Consider the following 21,337-nt stretch of genomic DNA (forward strand, 5'->3'; position numbering starts at 1 on the left):
TTAGTGGTAGATAGCTTTTAGCGTCATTAAAAACAGGGGCAAGTTTCAGCCTCCTAACATTTTTTTTAACTGCAGGGGCATTTTTGTCAAGACATTGTAAAGAGGATAACTTCAGAAAGGAATGACGGATTGACATCACTTTAAGCATCCGGGTAGCTTAGACAAAATGTCCATAATGATATACATGTTATGCAAAAGACTTAATTTCCATAATTAATGTGGAAATTGCATAATTCCGTTGTTTTCAATATCTGGACTTCAATAAATGTACCACATGTCAATTATGATAGGTGGAACATAAGCAGATACCAAATATGTTAATGAGGAACTGATTTGCATAAGATATGCAAAAATTGCAAAAACGATTAATCAGTTAATGATTAATGATGGGAATTTATACTTGTGACATGTGTATGTTTGTCAATCATTAAAATCACAATGCATAAATCATGTAAATGTTAAAGTCATTTGCATAAAATTTACAAAAGCTCTAAATATTTCATGGAGGTATGAGATCGCCGAACTCTAGTTGTTGTTTAATTTATTCTACATGTGTTTCCTGATTTTGGGATCTGATTATCTGTTTCTGTTCTGTTAGATTGTGTTTGAAGGAGTGCGGGGGTCAAGCTACCGTGGTGACATTGCTGTAGATGACGTCGCACTAACAGATGGACCCTGTCAAGGAGCTGGTAAGAAATCTTTCACACCATCATCATTTGATTGTGTATCTAAATATGACACCAGGTGCAGGTATTGAAACAGAGGTATTTATGTGCCCAAAGAATTTGACAAAGTAACCTGTGGATTTCAGTCAGAGATTTCAGTGAAGACAGAGACATGAATAAACAGTCAACAGATTGTTTATTTAGACTTCAGATACTGAAAGCTTTTGAGACTACTTAGATCAAACTGGTGCTGATTTCTAAGCAGACAGTGTTGTAATCTGTTTCCAGAGCTAGATTTTTAAATCTTTGTGGTAAGAATAAGACATGTTTAGTACTGAAATAAGTAAAAAAGTTGTATACTTGAGTATAGGTCTATTCAGATACAGCAGCATTACAATAAATTTTTATAATACATGATTGTGTGGTGTTCTATGTACAGATGGGAACTGTGATTTTGAGACAGACCTGTGCACATGGACTAATGCCCAGCAGGGGGACGACTTTGACTGGGTCCTGAACAATGGGAACACTGGGAGCTCTGGCACTGGACCTGACTCCGACCACACACTAGGCAACGCACAAGGTAGGTCAACTCATCTGCTATGGTAACTTTACAAATCTGTAAGTCCATGTACTGTACATCAAACATGCAAAGAAGTACTTGTCAGGCACACCACAGTTATGTAATAGTACATATTCAGCAACATGCCATAATTAGTCAGGTTCTTTAGTTTGTATACATACAGGTCTTGAACCTAATGTTGTAGTAAAAGGAGAAAAGTGGGTCCTTCTATTAGAAGAAACTTAAGGATAAGATAAATTAATCGTTTGTTCTAACTTTCATAGCAGTACTCTGTCTATTGGAACAATCTACAATACCAGTGAGAGTTTTAGTATCACACAAAGACCTGTATATGCCTTAATTGACACAGATAGTTAATGTCTAAAACATTGGCTGAAAGGTGTCAAAGTGTCAAACAGTTCACACTAACAGCAGATTATTAAAAGACTGAATTGCCCACTTAACAAGTTTCTCTCTTATGCCTCTTGTGCCTGGTACTATAAGATTACATCTCTTTGAAAATCAAACGGAATAAAGATATAATCTCACTACAACAGCATTTTGAGACCAATGAAACTCACCAATTTGTACCAATTTTTGAGTCAGATTTCAACTAAACATCATGAACTGCACATCTTCCAGATGTCATGTTCCAGAATTACACACAGTAACTATGAACAGCAAAACTTGTAGATTTCATCAATGCTCCTCATAGTGTCTTTTCAAGGCACATGGCAATGTAGTTATTCATTTAGCAAACCAGGCTGTTCACAGCATACTGTAGTTAAACTCTTAATGCAAATAAAGACAATTACATGTATAGCTTTGGGTGAAGTTTCAGGGCAAATTCAATGATTGTCATTTTGATGATGGTGAATGGTTTTTAAAAAATCACTCTCAGCCAATGGCTGAAGTGCAGAATCATTACAGTGGTTGCAATTAAAATAAATGTACTACATGTACTACATTACAATAGTTGTTGCAAATAGAATACTACATATCATGATCATTTATCAATAAGAAAAGTGTACCAGTCTCTTAAGGTTTGACTAGAAAATTAATAAAACATTTAACATGTGCATTTAGCATAAAGGAAATCCTATATACTACATGTCATTACAATTATAGTTGTTGCAAATAGAATACTACATATCATGATTATTTATCAATAAAAAGTGTACTAATCTCTTAAGTTTTGACTTCTAGTAGACAAATTAATAATAAAACATTTAACGTGTGTATGTAGCATAAAAGAAACCCTATATAATGTAAAGTTTTAAATCACCAAAGGGGTCAGCTTTGTAATATTGATTAAGCATTTAAGAGGTGCACTATGTAAGGTATGGGAGAGTTCTTAAGTCATTTTTAGTTGCGCAAGTTGCCATGGGCATCTGCTAACTTACACTGGGCAACAGCACCATGAAATTTGTGTTTTAAGGGAAGGACTTTGTTTCTAGATCTATTGGAAGGTCCATGGGCCTAATGCTTTCAGTAGACTGCCCTTTACCTGTGTCTTTAAATGCTTAATTTGGTGGTGTTTCCATGCCTTATTATTAATGCTGTACAGAGAATTGAACAGTAAAGCAAGTAACTAAAGTCATTAACTCTGGTGATAGGGCACAAATGATTCTGATTAGATATATTTCTTCCTCTTGCACCAAATTGGGAGAATGCAGGCAACAATTATAACAACAGTGCCAGCAATTGAACCAAAAACTGAGCTAATCAGTTCATTGGAACTATCATGATGATAATAATAATAATAATTATTATAATAATCAGAATAATTGCTTGCAATGGAATGCTGATCAGCATGATTGCGACCAGTGGTAGCAGTGGAACCTACATGACTTTGTACAAGACATGGCATTGAGCCAGTGGTGTGTTTGAAATTCCATCGATAGTGAGAAGTGTCACCATTGGAACAGGTGTGATTGCGTTTCAATTTTCTCTCAACAGACCATGTGGCAAATGAGGAGCCAAGTGTTTCTTTGCTTTCTGTATTGCCAAATGAAAAAGATGTGGACATTTTAGGTGTGGTGGCTGAAGCTTTGGTGTCAACAGGCGTTGTTGGTGTAGTTTTGTCTTTGCAGGTCAGGTTTTCAGGTTCAATGTCTTTTAGCAGTTTTCCCGAAAAGGTGGCAGGTTGGACACATAATATTTGCTTTTCAAATGGATGTGACCCTGTCATTCTCAGCCGAAAGGGAAGCATTCTGCAATCACACTGCCAGTGATTTCTGAAAACTATCACTACAGAAATTGATGAAAAAATGCTATAAATTGATGGGGGAAGGAATGATATCTGATTTTTGCGAAGATCCAATCGTGTAAGGTTTGGTAGATTTGAAAATGCACCAGATTGAATATTTGAAATCTTGTTGTGGTCCAGCCACAGTAACTGCAGCTTAGGAAAATCTGAAAAGGAACCAGACTCAAGGTTTAGTATCCGGTTGTCGTTTAGATACAACATTTTAAGCAAGGGGAGGTTTGTGAATGCACCAGACTGAATCGTCCTTATCTTGTTGCAGTTCAGTTTCAACGACTGAAGCTTTGGTAGGTCTGAAAATGTACCAAGCTGAATCTCTGCTAACTTATTTGAACTCAGGTACAGAAATTTCAGTTTGGGTAGATTTGAAAGTATTCCAGGGGGAAGACCAGTTATCTGGTTGTTCATCAGATACAAGACTTCAAGCAGGGGTAGATTTGGAAAACAACAATGTATGGTAGAGATACGATTCTCAGCAAAGTTTACATATGTCATGTGCTTATACCTTGAAAGTATTTTCATCTGTGACTGACTTAAAGTTGTTATAGCATTGAATTTTAAGTCCAAGGAAAAGATGCGTGTCGACAGGTGCTGAGGGATGCTGGTGAGGTTTGAACTCTGAAGGTTGCAGGATGAGCATGGTCCACAGCTGCTCTCAGCTTCTGGCATGTTAGGCTGCTTCAGGATGATGAGAAGGAGCATCAGCATGTGTCGTAGCTTCCTTCCCATTATGTTCTATTACCAAAATAGAAAACATAGCAAAATTTAAATAGCCTGAAGCTTTACTGCAAGGTGGGGAGGGGGGGATCAGGATGGTTTGGCTCTTTACCAACTTTGGCCTGATTGACTAGGCTCAACTTTCTGATAACCATGCTGTGAAGCCAAAAATTTGCACTGCACATAATCATTAAATATTTTGGTTCAAACTTAAGATTTTGTACTGCAATTTATAAAGGTCAATTGCACTATAAATGACTATGAAATGTCCTACCCCTTTTCATAGCATTGTGCATGATATTAGGGGTCTGTAGAAAACAAAGAAAAATCTTAATAACATCAAATAAGCTGACATGTGCAATGGTTCTTAAAAAGGTCAAAATACATTCATGTAGACCTTTTGAGCAAAAGAATTATCCTAAGGTTACAAAAGACCTTCTGACTTAGAAAATGCAATCATAAGATTTGTCAACCAATTTGACAGTGCAAGTGTTAACTTAATGTTTTCTGGGCAAAAATTAAGAAAAAATGCTGTACACTAGACATAGAAGGAGAATGAAGATTAAAGATTCTGATATAGAATAACTTCAATAAGGAGAAATAATCAGAGAGAGAAAACCTTCACCACTACATGTATGTCTAATTAGAAATGTAAACAGCTGCATGCAAAACAAGACACACCCAAAAAAGGACAAATAACAGACTGCTTGAGTCATTTGGACTTACCTTTAACATATAACCAAACTTTGCTTTCTATTTAGTAAAGATGTCTTCAGAATTGACCTTTCTTACCTCTGAAGTGAATTTTTGTCCCCTTTTTGACAAAAATGCTGGAAGGAAACGTGCTTTAGTACCTGATTCGTGAAGTGGAGAGTAACAAACAGCCTTGGATTATGCTTAGTAATACTTAATATGGTTCTGGTGATTGTCTGACTTAGACTATTTTAATATTCATGATTCCATGTCATATAACTGTGAATAATAAAGTTTTGCAATTTTCAGGGCCACACTCAGAATTTTGAGTTCAGGATGGAAATATATTGACATTACCTTGAAGTCTGTGGCATTGAAATCAGAATGCCAATGAAGGTCTTCTGTAAGAAAAATAATTGTGTAAGGCACTACATGATTGTACAGTCTACACAAGGATTATCAACATCGGGTTTTGTTGATTGTCTGCAGCTGCCATTTGAATATTAAGTCACTGTGGCCCTGGACACTAACATTGCATGACGGGAAAAATGTCCAATTGGCGTCATCTCTGACCTCCCAATGATTTCTTGGAGTAGACTGTGCTGTGATTCTATATATTGTAATTGATCAGTGATGTCACCATTATTATCGTTTTTTGTATTTTATTTTTTTGGTTGATGTGACTGTGTGTATTTTGTGTGTGTTTTATTATTTGTAATGCAAGGCCCCTTAGATATTTTTTCTATAATGATAGACTATACAGTAAGTAGAAGGTGTTGTATGTCTAGGAAGCAGCGTCTGCAACAGATAAACATATAAAGCTGTGGTCACAAATAGTGTACAGTATGTCACTGTACCTGCAAGAATGGGCATTTAATGACTGATTGTCGTACCTCAGGACAATACTACTACATCGAGGCGTCATCCCCAAGAGTTCAGGGAGAGCGAGCACATCTCGTCAGCCAGACCTTTTCTGGCTCTACGGGTACGAGCCAATGCCTGTCCTTCTGGTACCACATGTACGGTGTGGGAACGGGCGCGCTCAGGGTCCGCACACAGATCAACGGAGTGGATACTGTAAGATGGGCTCTGACTGGGGACCAGGGGAACCAGTGGAGGAATGGCCAAGTCAGTGTTGGGGAAGCAGGAGACTATCAGGTATTGGCTGAATTTGTATCAATTTACTATTTGTTTACAATAATCGATGTAACTAAACTAAGACTTACTGTATTTGGCATAGGGCTAGTTGTGGGGGGGGGGGGGTGGCAAGGAAAATTCATTGCTTCAGGGTGAAGGCCATGGAAAAACTTTTTGGGTAAGGGGGATACGGGGCTATGGAAAAATTGTGGTTCCATGATTCTTTCAACAAATGAATTCAAATGCCTATCACTAAAATAGTAAAAAGAACCTCTGCACTGCTCAGAGCACATTACCCCTCGTAATTATTGCATGGTCCCTAATCTATCATCAGATTTTAACTCCAGGTCATTTGAACAGCATTCAATTTCACAATGAAGACATACATTATATTAGCCATTGTACAAAAAATTAATGTTCAACTTGCTTTCATGGTCTTCTTTAAGGCTTTGAAATACATTTCATTCTTTCACATCAAGTTACTTCTGATACCTGTTGCCCACCCATAGGTTATCATTGAGGGTGAGATAGGCACTACTTTCCGTAGTGACATATCGCTGGACGACGTCGGGTTCACAGCCGGACCATGTTCAGTTCTTCCCGCCAATGCTGCTCCTGTAGTACCAACAACTGCTGGGCCAACCATGTTACCTACAACAGCCATCGCACAAACAGCTCCAACTGATGGTGAGACATCTTATAGTGTGCAGAAACCAGAAGATTTTTTTTCAACGTATCACATCAGAGGCTTGCTATTCCATGATTAACATTGGATAGCTATAGGCATTTACAAATTTTTGCCAGAGAGCTATTGATTGGAAGTGCCATTGAAAAATGAAGAAGAGTAATATAAAACATGACTACTCTAATTTAAATGCTAACTCTAAATCTTAACTTGCTAGGTTTGACTCCTTTATCATAAATTGTGGGAGACAGAAAAAAAAACACTTTTTCTTTGATGTGTTCATGTGATGTTTTCTTTTCTCTGCTAAAAATACAATAATGAATATGATGATTGTTCCAGCCCCTGGTGGCGTGAACTGTAACTTTGAACGGAACGTGTGCGCCTGGACACAGGTGACAACAGACGACTTTGATTGGACCCGTGACAACAGCGGCACACCTTCTGCAAACACAGGACCTGCTATGGACCACACTGTTGGCAGTAAGTGCACATGAACTAAATCGGCAGGACAAATAAGGTGGACTAGGGTTATGAAAGTATTGCCGCAAAATCTTTTAGTTAACTGGTAAAACTTCATGTTTCATTGTTTTCTGTGTGATAACTTATATTTCGTATCTACCGGTTTCCTTCGACAGTTTTTCTATCATCTTAATACTTCTGATTCTGTCTTGAAGGCCAAGCACATGTACTATAAAGATACACTTTACTAAATGTAGCTTGACTGATATCCTTGTTTGTATCGAATAAGCTTGACATTTATTTTTTAGAAAAACATTATTGGTTAAAAGCCTGGTAACCCTAATGATATGCCAGGCAGGCAAAAAGATATTAATGCTCCTGATAGCATACTAGGAAGCAGTCTTTAAGTGAACTCTGAAAAGGTTGTAAACTTAAGACAAAGAGGGTAATTAATTGGCAAGAGGCTTAATTGCCTCCTGGCTGAAATTAAAAACTTTGACTAGTAGAGACTGATTACATGACCCAAAAATACACATCCCCATCAATCATTTCTAAAACTCTTCTTCCTTATCCTTCTGCCCCACAGCAAGCCAGGGGTACTACCTGTACATAGAAGCCTCAAACAAGGGGACAGGTGACATAGCCCAGGTCTCCAGTCCCGACATCACAGCGACGCGCCCCAAGTGTTTCCGCTTCTGGTACCACATGTGGGGGAACACCATGGGCAGTCTCAACGTGTACATCCAGACTGGCCCCGCCCTGCCCAGCAGTGCTGTGTGGACACGCAGCGGGGACCAAGGCAACCAGTGGAGAGAGGCTGCAATAGACATCTACAATCTACAGTATAATGTAAGCATTTCATCTCATTTGGTCTTTCTATATTATGTTCACCTACTAGTCATTGAATGGGAGCCTGCATGACCCTTTTCCATTAGAAGTAGGCAAGCTATTTTTGTATGTCATCATCATCATCTGTTCTTGTGTTCCCTTTCTGTACAGATTCTGTTTGAGGCAGTGCGAGGGACAGATGTGAGGAGCGATATCGCTTTGGATGACGTGACTCTCACGGATGGGCTGTGTGATGCTCCAGGTGTGTTTATCATAAGTTTTGAAATGGAGGTGAAACATGATACTTTTTCAAGTAAGCTAGTAGTGCAATGTGGGTTTGCTAAAGCTGCCCTTTTGAGCTGAGCACAACAGGTCACCTTGTGTGTTGGATTCCTTCATTTTCGAAGGTTTGATGGCTGAGGTTATTTTCTAAAGCACCATCTCATGCACCATATACCATGGTGTACTGTCACATGTACGGAATCCAAAATAATGTTTCTCTTATGTCCTTCCCCCTAGTGACCTCTGGCAACACCTGTGACTTTGAGACAGCTGACATCTGCAGGTTCTCCCAGGACACTGCTGATGACTTTGACTGGACCAGGAAAACTGGTAGCACCGGGTCTGGCAGTACAGGACCCTCCCAGGATCACACTCTAGGCACAGGTTTGTCTGTTTGTTTAACACTTGATCCCACAAGCTAATTTTCAAATATTTGTAGTAGTTCATTGTAATATTTGACAGTCATTACACCTTAATTATGTTGTATATAGAAATACCTTCATGACTATACACAATGTAGATAATATATACATGTAATATTTTTGCACTTTTGTCAATATTAGCTTAATTTCATTTGAACTGCAGATTTTAGCTTTTTTCTCACTTCAGTTATGTTCTAGTTAAAGCAAGGTCTAAAACTAACAGATAGAAGGCCCTACAAGGACCTTGTCCTTTGTCTTCCCCAAATCTACCCACATACCAAATATCATCCCAATTAATCCATTTATAGCTCTTCAAATTATTGCTTGCAAAAGATGCAGAAACACATCAGACAAACAAGTATCCAAAACAATCAATTCTGTGGAAGTCCCTTTCACAGAGGTAATAAGAATATGTGTTTTATATTGATGGTTACACTGACCATACTTTCTTTTTCTTACCAGTAACACCGCTTTATAGTTTTTTGCTACTTGACCAATGATAGTAATGCTAGTTTTTGCTCCCAGGGTACTACATGTACACAGAGGCTTCTGGCAAGCAGCAGGGAGATGTGGCTCGCTTGTTGTCACCTCAGCAGACTGCTGATCCCAGTGGGCAATGTCTGCAGTTCTACTACCACCTGTATGGAACCCAGATTGGTGAGATGTCCTGCCCCTAGTGCTGAACACCATCCAAACAAACATGACCTGTCCTTGTTACTGAACACCATCTGTACAAACATGATCTGTGCCTGGTACTGAACACCATCCACCAAAACATTACCTGTGTCTGGTACTGAACACCATCCACACAAACATGACCTGTCCCTGGGACTGACACCATCCACACAAACATGACCTGTCCCTGGTACTGAACACCATCCACACAAACATGACCTGTCCCTGGTACTGAACACAATCCACCAAAATATTACCTGTGTCTGGTACTGAACACCATCCACACAAACATGACCTGTCCCTGGTACTGAACACCATCCATACAAACATGACCTGTCCCTGGTACTGAACACCATCCATACAAACATGACCTGTCCCCAGTACTGAACACCATCAACACAAACATGACCTGTCCCTGGTACTGAACACCATCCATGCAAACATGACCTGTTACTGGTACTGAACACCATCCATACAAACATGACCTGTCCCTGGTACTGAACACCATCCACACAAACATGACCTGTCCCTGGTACTGAACAACACCCAACCAAACATGACCTGTCCCTGGTACTGAACACCATCCACACAAACATGACCTGTCCCTGGTACTGAACACCATCCACACAAACATGAACACCACCTAACTAGAGAAAGCTGCACTGTGCAGTCAGGTAGTGCTCAATGAGATCTGAAGATATGCTTCTGTGAAAGTTCTACCTCCAGAATATTAAGATTAACCACCAAAGGTACAAGCAGCATTCTCAGAACTCAAGCTGACTCTGTCTTGTCTGATCCTTCAGGGACCCTAAACGTCTACACCCAGGTCGGGACAACTGCAGGCAGACCCTTGTTTACCAGGTCAGGTGACCAGGACGACCAATGGCACTTTGCCATGGTGGACATCCCCGAAACAAGCAACTACCAGGTTGTGTTTGAGGGCATCATTGGTGCTGGGGTGCGGGGCGACATCGCCATCGATGATGTGACGATATCCTATGGGCTCTGCCCTAACGGTCCAGGTAAGAGATGAATCTGAAGGAGAGGGTGGGCAAATTGAAATGAAATGTACTTGTATGTTCCCATGCAAAAGAAGGAATTTAACCAATCTTGCTTAGAAAATTGAGTAGAAACATAAGTTATTGCTTAAAAAGGTTGAGTACAAACATAAGTTATTGCTTAAAAAGGTTGAATACAAACACAACTTGCTCAAAAAAGGTTTTAAAAATTGTGCAAAGCAGCAGGAGAAAAAATGCAGTTTACCCCATGCAATTGTATGATTGGCATTGTCATTGACTGCTCACCCCCTTGCAATATGGTTTTATGCATTCAAAAGCAAAGAATTGTATGGAAATACTCTCACTGTTCTTTGTATATATCATTACCATACATCCATCTAATAGTATTTGCATGAAAGCAAAGAAAGCTAGGGATTTGAACCAAGAACTTTTGAATTCAAAGTTGTCAACCCTAACCACAAGACCGTCTTGCCTTGCAGCTGTCCCCCCTACCCTCTGTGACTTTGAGCTGGACGTGATCTGTCTGTACACCCAAGATCAAAGTGACGACTTCAACTGGAGATATGACAGTGGTGGCACCAGCTCAGGCAGCACTGGGCCTGCAGTGGACCACACCTATGGAACTGCAGCAGGTAGGTGGCACGGTTGACAGTTGTAAAAAGGACCTCAATAAGGGCTCGACATATACGTGGAAGTAAGAGGAACCTGATGGAAAATGAATCAAAGAGCTAAATAGATTCCCTGTATATTTTACAAGTTGAATAATAAAAGTGAGAATTTAAACTGAATTAATCAAATGATCAAACCAAAAGCAACTGATAAAGGTCAACTGAATAATGCTAGCTCACCTTTATCCACCGGGTAACCTATATCTGTTGTTCTTTTCATTGGTATTCAGGGATATCAAGTCAGCAGACCATGGTTTCAAACTGCGATATTTTCAAATTATTGCTTGCAGTTATTTTCATAATACTGCACCGTCCCTCAAATTGATATCCCTAAATGTCCTGTTTTTAAAAAAACAACGAATATAGGTTACCCCGCAGATAAAGGTGAACTAGCATTACAAGGTTTTGAGTTTAGGGTAATTTTTTTTGTAATTAGTAAATACCCTTTCAGATGATTTATACAATGTACTTAAGAATCTGTAACAACTGAAATGTAAAAATGTGCTGTTTTTTGTCCACAGGACATTACATGTACACGGAGGCATCCAGCCCGAGGACTCCAGGTGATGTGGCTCGTCTGCTGTCTCACCTGTACCTGAACAACACCCTGGGACAGTGTCTGGACTTCTGGTACCACATGTATGGCAATCAGATAGGTCAGTTGCTTGGCTTGCATTTTTGTTGGCTTACATTTTGTCATATTGTCACAACTGTTGTATTATGTATATGCCCTAACAGGAAAATTGATTAGCTGATGACTCTAGATATTGGCAAGAATACGCACAACCAAGTGTTCTCTGTCATTGCACAATTTTTTTACAATGACCTAATAGATGTTTGTAGGTCTTTAGCTACATTCAATGTGGTTAGATAGTTTCAGGTGAAAATACAGTCAAGTCTCTGGTGACTTTTTTTATCTGTGACCTTCTGGAAATCAAAAATATGGCCAAAGCCTGTCAACTGTGTGACAGGTGCTTAATATGTAAATGTCATGTACACTGCACCATATTCTGGGAATCAGATTCTCTCCTTTGTAGTACAAGCAGCTTTAGGGTTACCTATTAGTAACTGGTACAAACCACTGAGTCTTTAGCTTTGTTGTGATTTAAACACTGTTCATCCACTCTGTCACACGGCTTAAGCTGTATAATACAGTGCATGATGATGATGATGATGATGCACGTTCTTCCTCAGTCACTGATTTAGGTAATGTCTATTGTTCCTAGGCACCCTGAATATCTATGCCAGGACAGGCAGCACCTACAGCAACGTGCTGTGGTCTATGTCAGCTGACCAGGGCAACCAGTGGAACCGTGCACAGGTGATCATTCATTCTATCTCTCATTCACTCATCCATCCATTAATCCATTCATCCAGCCATTTATCCATTCATTCCCCATTTATGTACAATTATCCATCCATCCAACCATTCCTCCATAATACCCATTCATGTAATAATACAGAAATGTACATTTATCCATCCATCCATCCATTATCCAATCTGCCATCCATCCATTTATTCCAACAACCATTAATTCCTCCTACAGGTTGACCTCCCTGTTGATGCAGTGTACCAGGTGGTGTTTGAGGGAATTGTTGGGACAGGTGTGAGAGGGGACATCGCTATTGATGATGTCAACATTCTACCTGGAGCCTGTCCTCGCCCTGGTATGGACCCAGACGTTTGAAAACTTCTTACCAAATCCATCATTTTTTTGTTTTCTTTATTCCCAACAATGCACTACTTATAGCATGTAATTAAGATCACCAATTTGTACATCAAGCAAATGCGACAAAAACAACTTAAATTACTTTTGTCATCAAATTGACCAAACTGGTATTGATTAGTATTTGCTGAATTGCATCCAACAATGTGCTACTTGTAGCTTACATGTACGTTTTGTGCTGCCTGTAAATATGAGTAACAGTACATTCAAGTAGTCTAAATGTACATGTCTCTCCTTTGTTATTTTGTTAGGAAACTGTAATTTTGAGACTGCTGGGAACAGACTGTGCACCTGGTCCAACGACCAGACCAACGATGAGTTTGACTGGATCGAGGGCAGCGGTTCAACCTCCAGTACAGGAACAGGACCTTCTGCAGACCACACTCTGGGGGATCAGACAGGTGGGCTCACCTGTTTTATGTAGTGTTTGTTATGTATCTATCAGAACAAGGGGAAGCATGAGGATAAATAAGAAAGCTTCTGAAAAAAGCTGGCCTGTGCATATTTTGGAAAAAGCATGGATGTTAAACAAAATCACATGAAAAAATAGTTTTTAAACATCAAATTACTGAATTGGTCTGTCTTCTATTAAAAAAACATTACATGAGATTTGTCTAACAAAGAAATAAAATTGTTCCAAGTGGGGTTCAAACCCACGATCCACGGCTGCAAAAGCAAATCGCTATATCCACCTAGCGCGTAGACCGCTCGGCCACCCTAACTCCATTGCGTAATCGTGCGTATAGAAGGGCTATAAGAAGAGTTTGGTTGAATTGACCAATCCATGCATCCATGCATCCATGCAAACTGTTGAACGAACGGCTTCTCTCGCTATGCACCGGCAAAAACAGCTCAAATGTAAGTTATAGGTCCTGTCTTGCCTCTGTCCAGGGCCTGTCTGGTCTCTGTCCAGGGCCTGTCTAGTCTCTGTCTAGGGCCTGTCTGGTCTCTGTTTGGTCCTTGTCTGGCCCCTGGGTCTTGTCCGGTCTCTGTCTGGGGCCTGACTGGCCTCTGTCTGGGGCTTGTCTTGCCTCTGTCTGGGGCCTGATGCAAACTGAGCTGTAGAGCATGAGTTCCCTACCCTTGTCACACCAATATTATTCAGTTATGGTCAATCTAAAGTCAGAACGTCATTTTCAAAATTTCAAAGCATGTATACTTCACCACACAGTGCTTTAGTAATGATTTTACAATTCAAATAGAGAAGTACATATTATTGAATGACACATATCAACTCTCCACAGGTTTCTACATGTTCCTGGAGGCGTCCAGTCCTCGGCAGCCGGGTGACCGTGCCCGGCTGGTCAGCGAGTTGTTTCCACCGGTGTCCAGCTTTGGCCGCTGCCTGAGGTTCTGGTACCACATGAATGGAGCTGACATCGGAACCCTCAGGGTCTCTCTGAAGGTATGGGGCTTTTTTTTATATCATTTTGTTGTTGTTGTCCTTGTTTAATGTCTATTATGTTGCTAGACGTGGTCTCTTGGTGCTGGATAACACATGGTTCAGTATCAAGTCAAAAGTCAAAATTGCACTGTATTCACAATATCTGGTGCATTTAGTTAGATGGTTAGTAACCCTTCCTCTGAACCAAGAGGTTGGGAGTTTGAATCCCTTAGCATGCTATGGTGGGCATTTGTTACCAGTGTGACAACTATATGGCAATTACAATGTCCACAAAATTGATTAATTATCATACAACAAAATGGTGTCTGATGGACAAATTTGGATGAATCTGATTAGTTTAAAGACATGTAACGTTATGATGGTATGAAGAAGAGTGTTGTGGTTGAGACCCTTCTAATGGCTAATTTCTCCCCCATCTTGTCAGGCACAGGGCCAGACAGAGCAGCCCATCTGGGAGCTGTCCGGAGACAAGGGTGACCAGTGGCTGAACGCACAAGTTGGCATCAGCAGCAACAACGACTACACGGTACACACTTGTTTTATGGCAGTCCATCGCTTAAGACTCTATCATTGCAATGTTCCTATTTTGCATCCAAAATTTGAACTAGACGAAGTGCTGATGACATTCTTAATTTTATTTTGAAATTCTGTTTTCCTCATGGTTTAATGAGTTATGATTTACTGTGGTTGACACAACGCTACGAGTACATAGAAATTTGAATATGTCATTAGCATGCTATTTATTGCTGGAGCTATGGAAAGAACAGTATTTAATGAACTACACATGCACCAACATTAAGAAACTGCTTTCCTTCACCATGCTGTAAGTCAGTCAGAAACCAGAAAATTTGTTATTCAGCATCTCTCACTTTTTTGTCGAGAACACTTGAAGTATGAGGAGAGAATCATTCTGCTTGACATTGTGCTAAATACAAGTCTGGGCCACATATTAGCTTTTTCTTAATCACTTTTCGTTCTGTCTTTGTTTTCCTCAGATCATCTTGGAAGGTGTTCGAGGCCAGTCCCACCGTGGAGACATTGCTGTGGATGATGTCACCTTTGTCGACTCAAACTGCAACTGTAAGTGCAGCTCCAGTAGTTTTCAAGAAATGACTCCACTGCTTTAACATTACATAACTCAATGCATATTACTGACAGGTGACTTGAGAAATTAGATCAAACAATCCAGGCAGGTCTAGTCACTACTCAGTATACAATGTACATTTGCATAAAGTGACGTGACTTTCCCAAGTGACATGACTGTCAAAAAGAATTTGTCCAATTCTTAAGTCCAGAACAATTGTTTTATTCATTGAGCTGTCACATGAACTGTGACAGCTGCCCGTCCAGCAGTAAGGAAATTCTACAGAAAACATGGACACTGGGCATAACATACCTACATGTAGCATATAACAGCATCCCACAATATCATAAAAAGGCATGTGCCTTATCAAATAACAAAATTTCTTAAAAGACTTCATCAGAATCTATCTAAATCTTCTATGATCTTTACCTTCCAGTGAGTCCTGCAGATGCAGTACCTGGAGCACCAACAGTGCCAGCAACAACATTAGCTGCAGTAACAGCAGGTACCTGATGAAATTGCCTAACTTTGTCATAATTGGCAACTTCCAAGCTAGTGTTGGTGCACACTTTAAGAAATTCAGCTAAAGTCAGTTTTACTCAAGGGTCTATTTTACTCTTTGAAGTACAAAGTGAGTTTTTAAAAGCTGCGAAAGGCCAAACAAAGTGCTCTGGTCGCTATTAACAGTACTTTTCTATCACCAGCTCCAGGTCTATTTGACTGTACCTTTGAGACAAACCTATGTGGCTGGACTCAGGACACCCAGGATAACTTTGACTGGACACGGCAGCTCGGAGCAACAGGCTCCTCCAACACTGGGCCTTCCTTTGACCACACAATAGGGGGTAGGTGCTAATTGCATTGCAGCAATTGTAACATTTATCCATGGGTCATTTGGAAGGCTGAGTCTCTGGTCTTTAAGGTAATCAGCAATTGGCCTCAACTCAACCTTCTTTCAAGAGACTCTTACAATTAAAATGGAAACAATTGGAGTGAATAGATGTGGACCATACACCAACTTTTATTTCATTTTCTCCTGCGACCTCTATGAAAATTGGTTTGAACAGAATATTGCTTATCTTCATGCCAGAATAGAATGCAACAATTATTATTACTGGTTTTCATTTACTTATATATTGTATTAGAATCAAGCTTGTTGTTAAGATAAATTTGGTCTGTAAATAACATTTATTAGAAAGTTTGTACTTTGACACAGGCATTGGCAGCATTGGCAGTTACTACATTCTGTAAGCTCTATAGTGATTGAATGTGTTTAGAAATGAACTGTGAACTGAGGCCAATATCCCTTCTCATTAGACCAAACTGGCTACTACATCTTCATCGAGACTTCAAGCCCACAAGTCGCCGGGGACAGGGCACGAGTGTACAGTCCCACAGTCGTCCCCACCTCTACGATGTGCCTACACTTCTGGTACCACATGTACGGCGAGCACATCGAGACGCTGAACGTGTACATACAGACAGGCCCCGCTCTGCCGACCATCCCTACCTTCCAGAGGACGGGCACACAGGGGGACCAGTGGACTCAGGCTGAAGTAGAAGTGAACACCACTAGCCCTTACCAGGTGTGTTAAAATACTCATATGTGTTGAAGTGTGTGTGTGACAACAATGACACCAAATTGAAATACAGCTTTAAACCATTTTTATTCTAACCATTCTCATTCAACAAACATAGAAACAAAATGCACACCCTGCTGATGTTGTTTAACAGGAAGCCTTACAAGTCTTCCAGTTCTTGATTATTGTTGCCCACTGGCACTGCAATGCTGTGTTGAAACAACTATGGGTTGATTCTTCCTGACTCAATGTGGACCTTCACAGAAGGATTTGTTTGTTTTAAGCAGAGTCAAAAACTGTCTGTCTCTGGTAAGTTATTATTTCAGCACCTTCTGCTTAGAAAGATCTGTAGTTTACTGTACTCTTCCCACTCCATCCTTCAGGTTGTGATGGAGGGCGTCCGTGGTACCGGCTTTCGAGGAGACATTGCTCTAGATGACATCACCATGACAACAGGCCCGTGTACCACAGGTATTTTCAAAGACTGTTGAAAACTGAAAAGCAGTTACCTGATTCAAAGTTTTATATTTTGACTTATTCCAACCTTACAACATGTTTTAATTTGTAAGTGAACAGTTTAACAAGAAAAACTTAACGGTTGTGTATTATGCCAGGATTGTGGTATTACGTTGTTAAAAATCTCTCTTAGGTGAGCAGTGTACATTTGTATGAGTGAGAAAACCTAAACAGTATACCTTTTTGTGACAATAACAAGTTGACAGACAACAAAATGGTCGGATATCATGTGCTGTTGCAGATGAATGAAGAAAAGTATCATCACACATGTCTTTTTTTCCAGGCACCAGTTATGGGATCAACTGTGATTTTGAAGACAGTAACATTTGTGGGTACGTACAGAAGACAGATGACCAGTTTGACTGGACATGGCAGACTGGGTCAACCGGCACCACTAACACTGGACCTCCGAGTGACCATACTCTGGGCACACCAGCTGGTCAGTTACTCAGAAACTTCATTCCCTGAGACTGGTCACTTATAAGTTGTCAAGACCCTTCAAGTGATAAATCACTGATCATGAATGGAAAAAGTTATCATAACATTCTTCAAGAGTGGCTGGTAAGTTACACACAAACTTGAGTCATTTATCACAAGAGTTTTGTCCTTTCTCATACTACAAACTAGCCTGTTATCCATCTTCTTGAAACTCTGGTTCCCTCGTCTGATCATTATTCAACAGCTTGGTCTGGCACTTGTTAATAGACGGTCTGAATTAGTTGGTATTTGAGTATGTGCTAAAATATAGGTGAGACTTCTTATTGACTGCAATCTAGTTGTCCTCGTGACAGCATGGTTACAGGGCTTGGATCCATCATGTTGCAGTGGCTGAAAAATATTTGATTCCTGAAATGATAAAGTAGGTAAGGACCAAATGTTTCAATGGGACGTGAGCTAAACTATAAATCTGCAAAAAAGCTATCAGAGGAACACAAACCCATCCTAGAATAGGATGGATATCCTGCTCACTTCAATGTCCCATTTCAATCTTTCCATACAGGATGCTAGTTGTAAGCCTGGGATAACAGGGCAAGAAAGTAGTACAAATCCTTTTCACACTGTTGATTGATCAGTTTCCACTAATCATGGCACCAAATCTGTGACCAACATTTTTGAACACGAAAAAATTGTGATCATGGTGTGCTCTTTCCTTCTTCAGCTTCAGTCTACATGTATTACTCATTGGGATCCCTGCTTTTCTTGAAATCTGACTGACTTCTTGTTTCAACCCAGGTCATTACATGTACATTGAGGCCTCCTCACCAAGGCAACCTGGAGACATTGCTGTCCTGACCACACCCACTGTTCCCGGGGACAACCGCCAACACTGTCTACAATTTTACTATCACATGTTTGGCGTGGACATTGGCACACTTAGGCTGTGGGAGGTCTGTGTATATCTTCTGTTTTGTCCACTGGTCTAGCTGATATAGCACACCACCTTTGCTGTATACAGTAGCAGCTTCTCCTGCCTATGACACCAAAAAACCTAAGCTTTGCAGATCTAACTCTAAGTCATAGTGTTACATGTTTAGAAATGCTATCTAGTAACCAAGTCTCTATCATGCTTGATGATGACAAGTTAAACTCTTCCAGGACCTATAGTTTTTGGAAAAACCTTTGAACTGAGAATCCTGGGTTGCTTATTCTGATATTATTGTGTCTTTTCTGAACAGTTATACTGTAAATGCAGAAACTTTCGTGGTGGTTTAATGTTTTTTTTTTATTTTTCCATGGCAGTAAGAGACTACGGTGTATGGTGCTACCGCAAAATTAAAACCACTGCGAAAAGTCCACTTTCCTGCTACCGCAAAATTAAATCTCCGTCAACTTAAATGCATTTACAGTGATTACATCTGCTCTGTTTGCCATTTTGTATACACGACACATTGTTTGGATCTTTTTCTTGTGTATTCAGGTACGGGGAACTGAGCAACCACGCATAGTTTGGGAGATGTCAGGTGACCAGGGCAACCAATGGGCAGCCATGCAGTGGGCCGTGACCCCGAGCATTGACACCTACTTCTTGTTCGAGGGTATCCGTGGAAACAGTTTCCGTGGCGACATCTCCATTGATGATGTCACCTACCTTAACGACAGGTGTATCGGTGCTTCCACAGGTAACAATACTCAGGTGTTCTGTAAGGTACTGTTTGTCAAGAATAGATAAGACTGGCATTTTTTGTTGATTTTAGTGTGTTTCTTTCCAAGATGAGAGGAAAGTTGTGAAATTGGATCTAAGTATTTCAGTATACCCCTACTCATTTTGAGAAGGCTGGTAGGGAAATTTATGTAATGTAAATGTGCTGAGATTGGAGATGCACCTTTTACACAATACTGAAGTCACATGAATCTTTTGTGTTTAAGGTCAAATGTCTGCAAGTGATTTGGTTATCATTCTCAAAGAAAGAAGTACTGGATAGCATAAGTAGTAAAAACTATGGTAAGTTTACATTGTTTGTGTTGAAATGAGAGCCCAAGAAATTGATTGCCAAAAACCTTACTTTTGTATACAGGTAATTGTGACTTTGAAGCTGGTCCATGCACATGGTCCAACACCCAGGTGGGTGACGACTTTGACTGGACAGAAGGATCTGGCAGCACTGCTAGCACCGGGACTGGACCATCCATTGACCACACCACAAACTCAGACCAAGGTAAGGCAAAACTCACACAGACCATGACTCAAAGGCTTGGAAGTTTGACACATGATGTTCGTCCATCGGGAGTCGATGAGGACCTTGACTTCAGATCAATTCAGTTAGGGTATACCATTTATCTTATTGGTTCTTGGATTTGAAAAATAGAATGCTGATCTAGAATGTCAATGTGAAAACAGATCAGACTAAGGAAAGTTTTACCTTGGTACTCAACGTTTTAGTGGATGAATATAACGTTAATCAGAATACTCGCTTCAGCAGCTTTGAGTAGAAAGGAACATATCTGATATGTGCAAATGTGTAAACATTTCTTTTGTTGCAACCTGTACATGTACATGTACGTAACCCAGTGGACGTATATGTTTATCCCAGGAAAGTACATGTTTATTGAGTCATCTGCACCAACCCAACCTGGGCAGAATGCCCGCTGGCAGAGTGAGCAGTTCCCAGCCACAGCAGGCTCCACCAGGTTTGTCACGGTTATAACATCATGTAGGTTTAACTTGGTTATCTTGGTTATGCAGGTTATGGTAGGTTAACTTGGTACAGAGCTTACCATTTAGTCAATTATTGAAAATACAGTCAAATGAAGTCCCTAATTCAGTGTAATCTGATGATGATAGAAAAGGTGTCACAAAGCTTGCCAAATTTATGATGCAGTGGGATGATGACATGATGTTGAACTAATGTAGATTACAGTCCTGGTTAGTATAAAGTGTTCTACACCAATTCTCAAGGACCCAGCTGTAAACTAGTTCAATAACAGTTGTAGCATGGCAACAATTAGCCCATTATGTTTTGTAGCTAGCACTGACAGGAACTAATCATACATTGTACATACAGCTTTGTTGTGCCTAATTATGTACATGATAACCATTTTGTATTTTGTTACAGGTGTATCAAGTTCTGGTACCACATGTACGGAAGTGGGATCGGAACCATGAATGTTCTAATCCAGGAACAGGGCCTTCCTGACAGGATCCTCTGGCAACTGGCCAGCAACCAAGGAGACCAGTGGTCAGATGGTCAAGTGGAGTTCACCAGTCTGGACTCCTATAGGGTAGGTTGCAATGACTATGATGATGTATAGTTTTTCTTGCAAAGTAGATAGGTCCTCAAAATGATCTTTGTTGTTCAATTCCAAGCAAGGAGGTTGCTACCGCTTGAATCAAATAATGAAAAATTGAACAGCAATGAAATACAACATTCAATTTCATGTATGAAGGAACCCTTACCAACAACACTCTGAGATGGGATAAGGTAATACCATGACAGCTTATGTTTAAG

The 21,337-nt window shown here is 40.1% G+C and overlaps 3 protein-coding genes across 3 annotated transcripts in view; 2 read left to right on the top strand and 1 right to left on the bottom strand.

Moving 5' to 3' along the window:
* The window catches only part of LOC118403557 (MAM and LDL-receptor class A domain-containing protein 1-like), a 15,489-nt gene extending 13,591 nt beyond the window's left edge, over positions 1-1,898 (top strand). The window contains exons 7-9 of the mRNA XM_035802292.1: positions 612-689; positions 1,105-1,248; positions 1,870-1,898. Of these exons, the coding sequence (XP_035658185.1) occupies positions 612-689; positions 1,105-1,248; positions 1,870-1,898 (251 nt within the window). The remainder of the gene's footprint in view (positions 1-611; positions 690-1,104; positions 1,249-1,869) is intronic.
* Positions 1,899-2,621: 723 nt separating this feature from the next.
* On the bottom strand, positions 2,622-4,340 carry LOC118403558 (leucine-rich repeat-containing protein 15-like). Its single transcript, XM_035802293.1, has 2 exons — positions 3,189-4,340; positions 2,622-2,631 (listed from the first exon to the last, which is right to left on the bottom strand). The coding sequence occupies exons 1-2, from the start codon at positions 4,220-4,222 to the stop codon at positions 2,622-2,624; spliced, it is 1,044 nt and encodes a 347-aa protein (XP_035658186.1). The 5' UTR covers positions 4,223-4,340.
* Positions 4,341-5,779: 1,439 nt separating this feature from the next.
* LOC118403559 (MAM and LDL-receptor class A domain-containing protein 2-like) overlaps positions 5,780-21,337 on the top strand; it is a 32,040-nt gene continuing 16,482 nt past the window's right edge. The window contains exons 1-26 of the mRNA XM_035802294.1: positions 5,780-6,061; positions 6,550-6,727; positions 7,065-7,205; positions 7,771-8,033; positions 8,184-8,274; positions 8,532-8,678; positions 9,242-9,373; positions 10,195-10,413; positions 10,890-11,042; positions 11,600-11,734; positions 12,305-12,399; positions 12,626-12,746; positions 13,057-13,206; positions 14,050-14,210; positions 14,635-14,736; positions 15,206-15,290; positions 15,731-15,799; positions 15,999-16,139; positions 16,612-16,880; positions 17,258-17,345; positions 17,674-17,829; positions 18,624-18,778; positions 19,309-19,510; positions 19,907-20,047; positions 20,423-20,519; positions 20,945-21,110. Of these exons, the coding sequence (XP_035658187.1) occupies positions 5,780-6,061; positions 6,550-6,727; positions 7,065-7,205; positions 7,771-8,033; positions 8,184-8,274; positions 8,532-8,678; positions 9,242-9,373; positions 10,195-10,413; positions 10,890-11,042; positions 11,600-11,734; positions 12,305-12,399; positions 12,626-12,746; positions 13,057-13,206; positions 14,050-14,210; positions 14,635-14,736; positions 15,206-15,290; positions 15,731-15,799; positions 15,999-16,139; positions 16,612-16,880; positions 17,258-17,345; positions 17,674-17,829; positions 18,624-18,778; positions 19,309-19,510; positions 19,907-20,047; positions 20,423-20,519; positions 20,945-21,110 (3,939 nt within the window). The remainder of the gene's footprint in view (positions 6,062-6,549; positions 6,728-7,064; positions 7,206-7,770; positions 8,034-8,183; positions 8,275-8,531; positions 8,679-9,241; positions 9,374-10,194; positions 10,414-10,889; positions 11,043-11,599; positions 11,735-12,304; positions 12,400-12,625; positions 12,747-13,056; positions 13,207-14,049; positions 14,211-14,634; positions 14,737-15,205; positions 15,291-15,730; positions 15,800-15,998; positions 16,140-16,611; positions 16,881-17,257; positions 17,346-17,673; positions 17,830-18,623; positions 18,779-19,308; positions 19,511-19,906; positions 20,048-20,422; positions 20,520-20,944; positions 21,111-21,337) is intronic.

This window comes from Branchiostoma floridae, chromosome 16, assembly GCF_000003815.2.
Source record: "Branchiostoma floridae strain S238N-H82 chromosome 16, Bfl_VNyyK, whole genome shotgun sequence".
In the NCBI taxonomy this organism is placed as follows: domain Eukaryota; kingdom Metazoa; phylum Chordata; class Leptocardii; order Amphioxiformes; family Branchiostomatidae; genus Branchiostoma; species Branchiostoma floridae.

Bases quoted from the DNA above. Each gene is read 5' to 3' on its own strand.
- LOC118403558 (XM_035802293.1), bottom strand. From the start codon at position 4,222: ATGGGAAGGAAGCTACGACACATGCTGATGCTCCTTCTCATCATCCTG.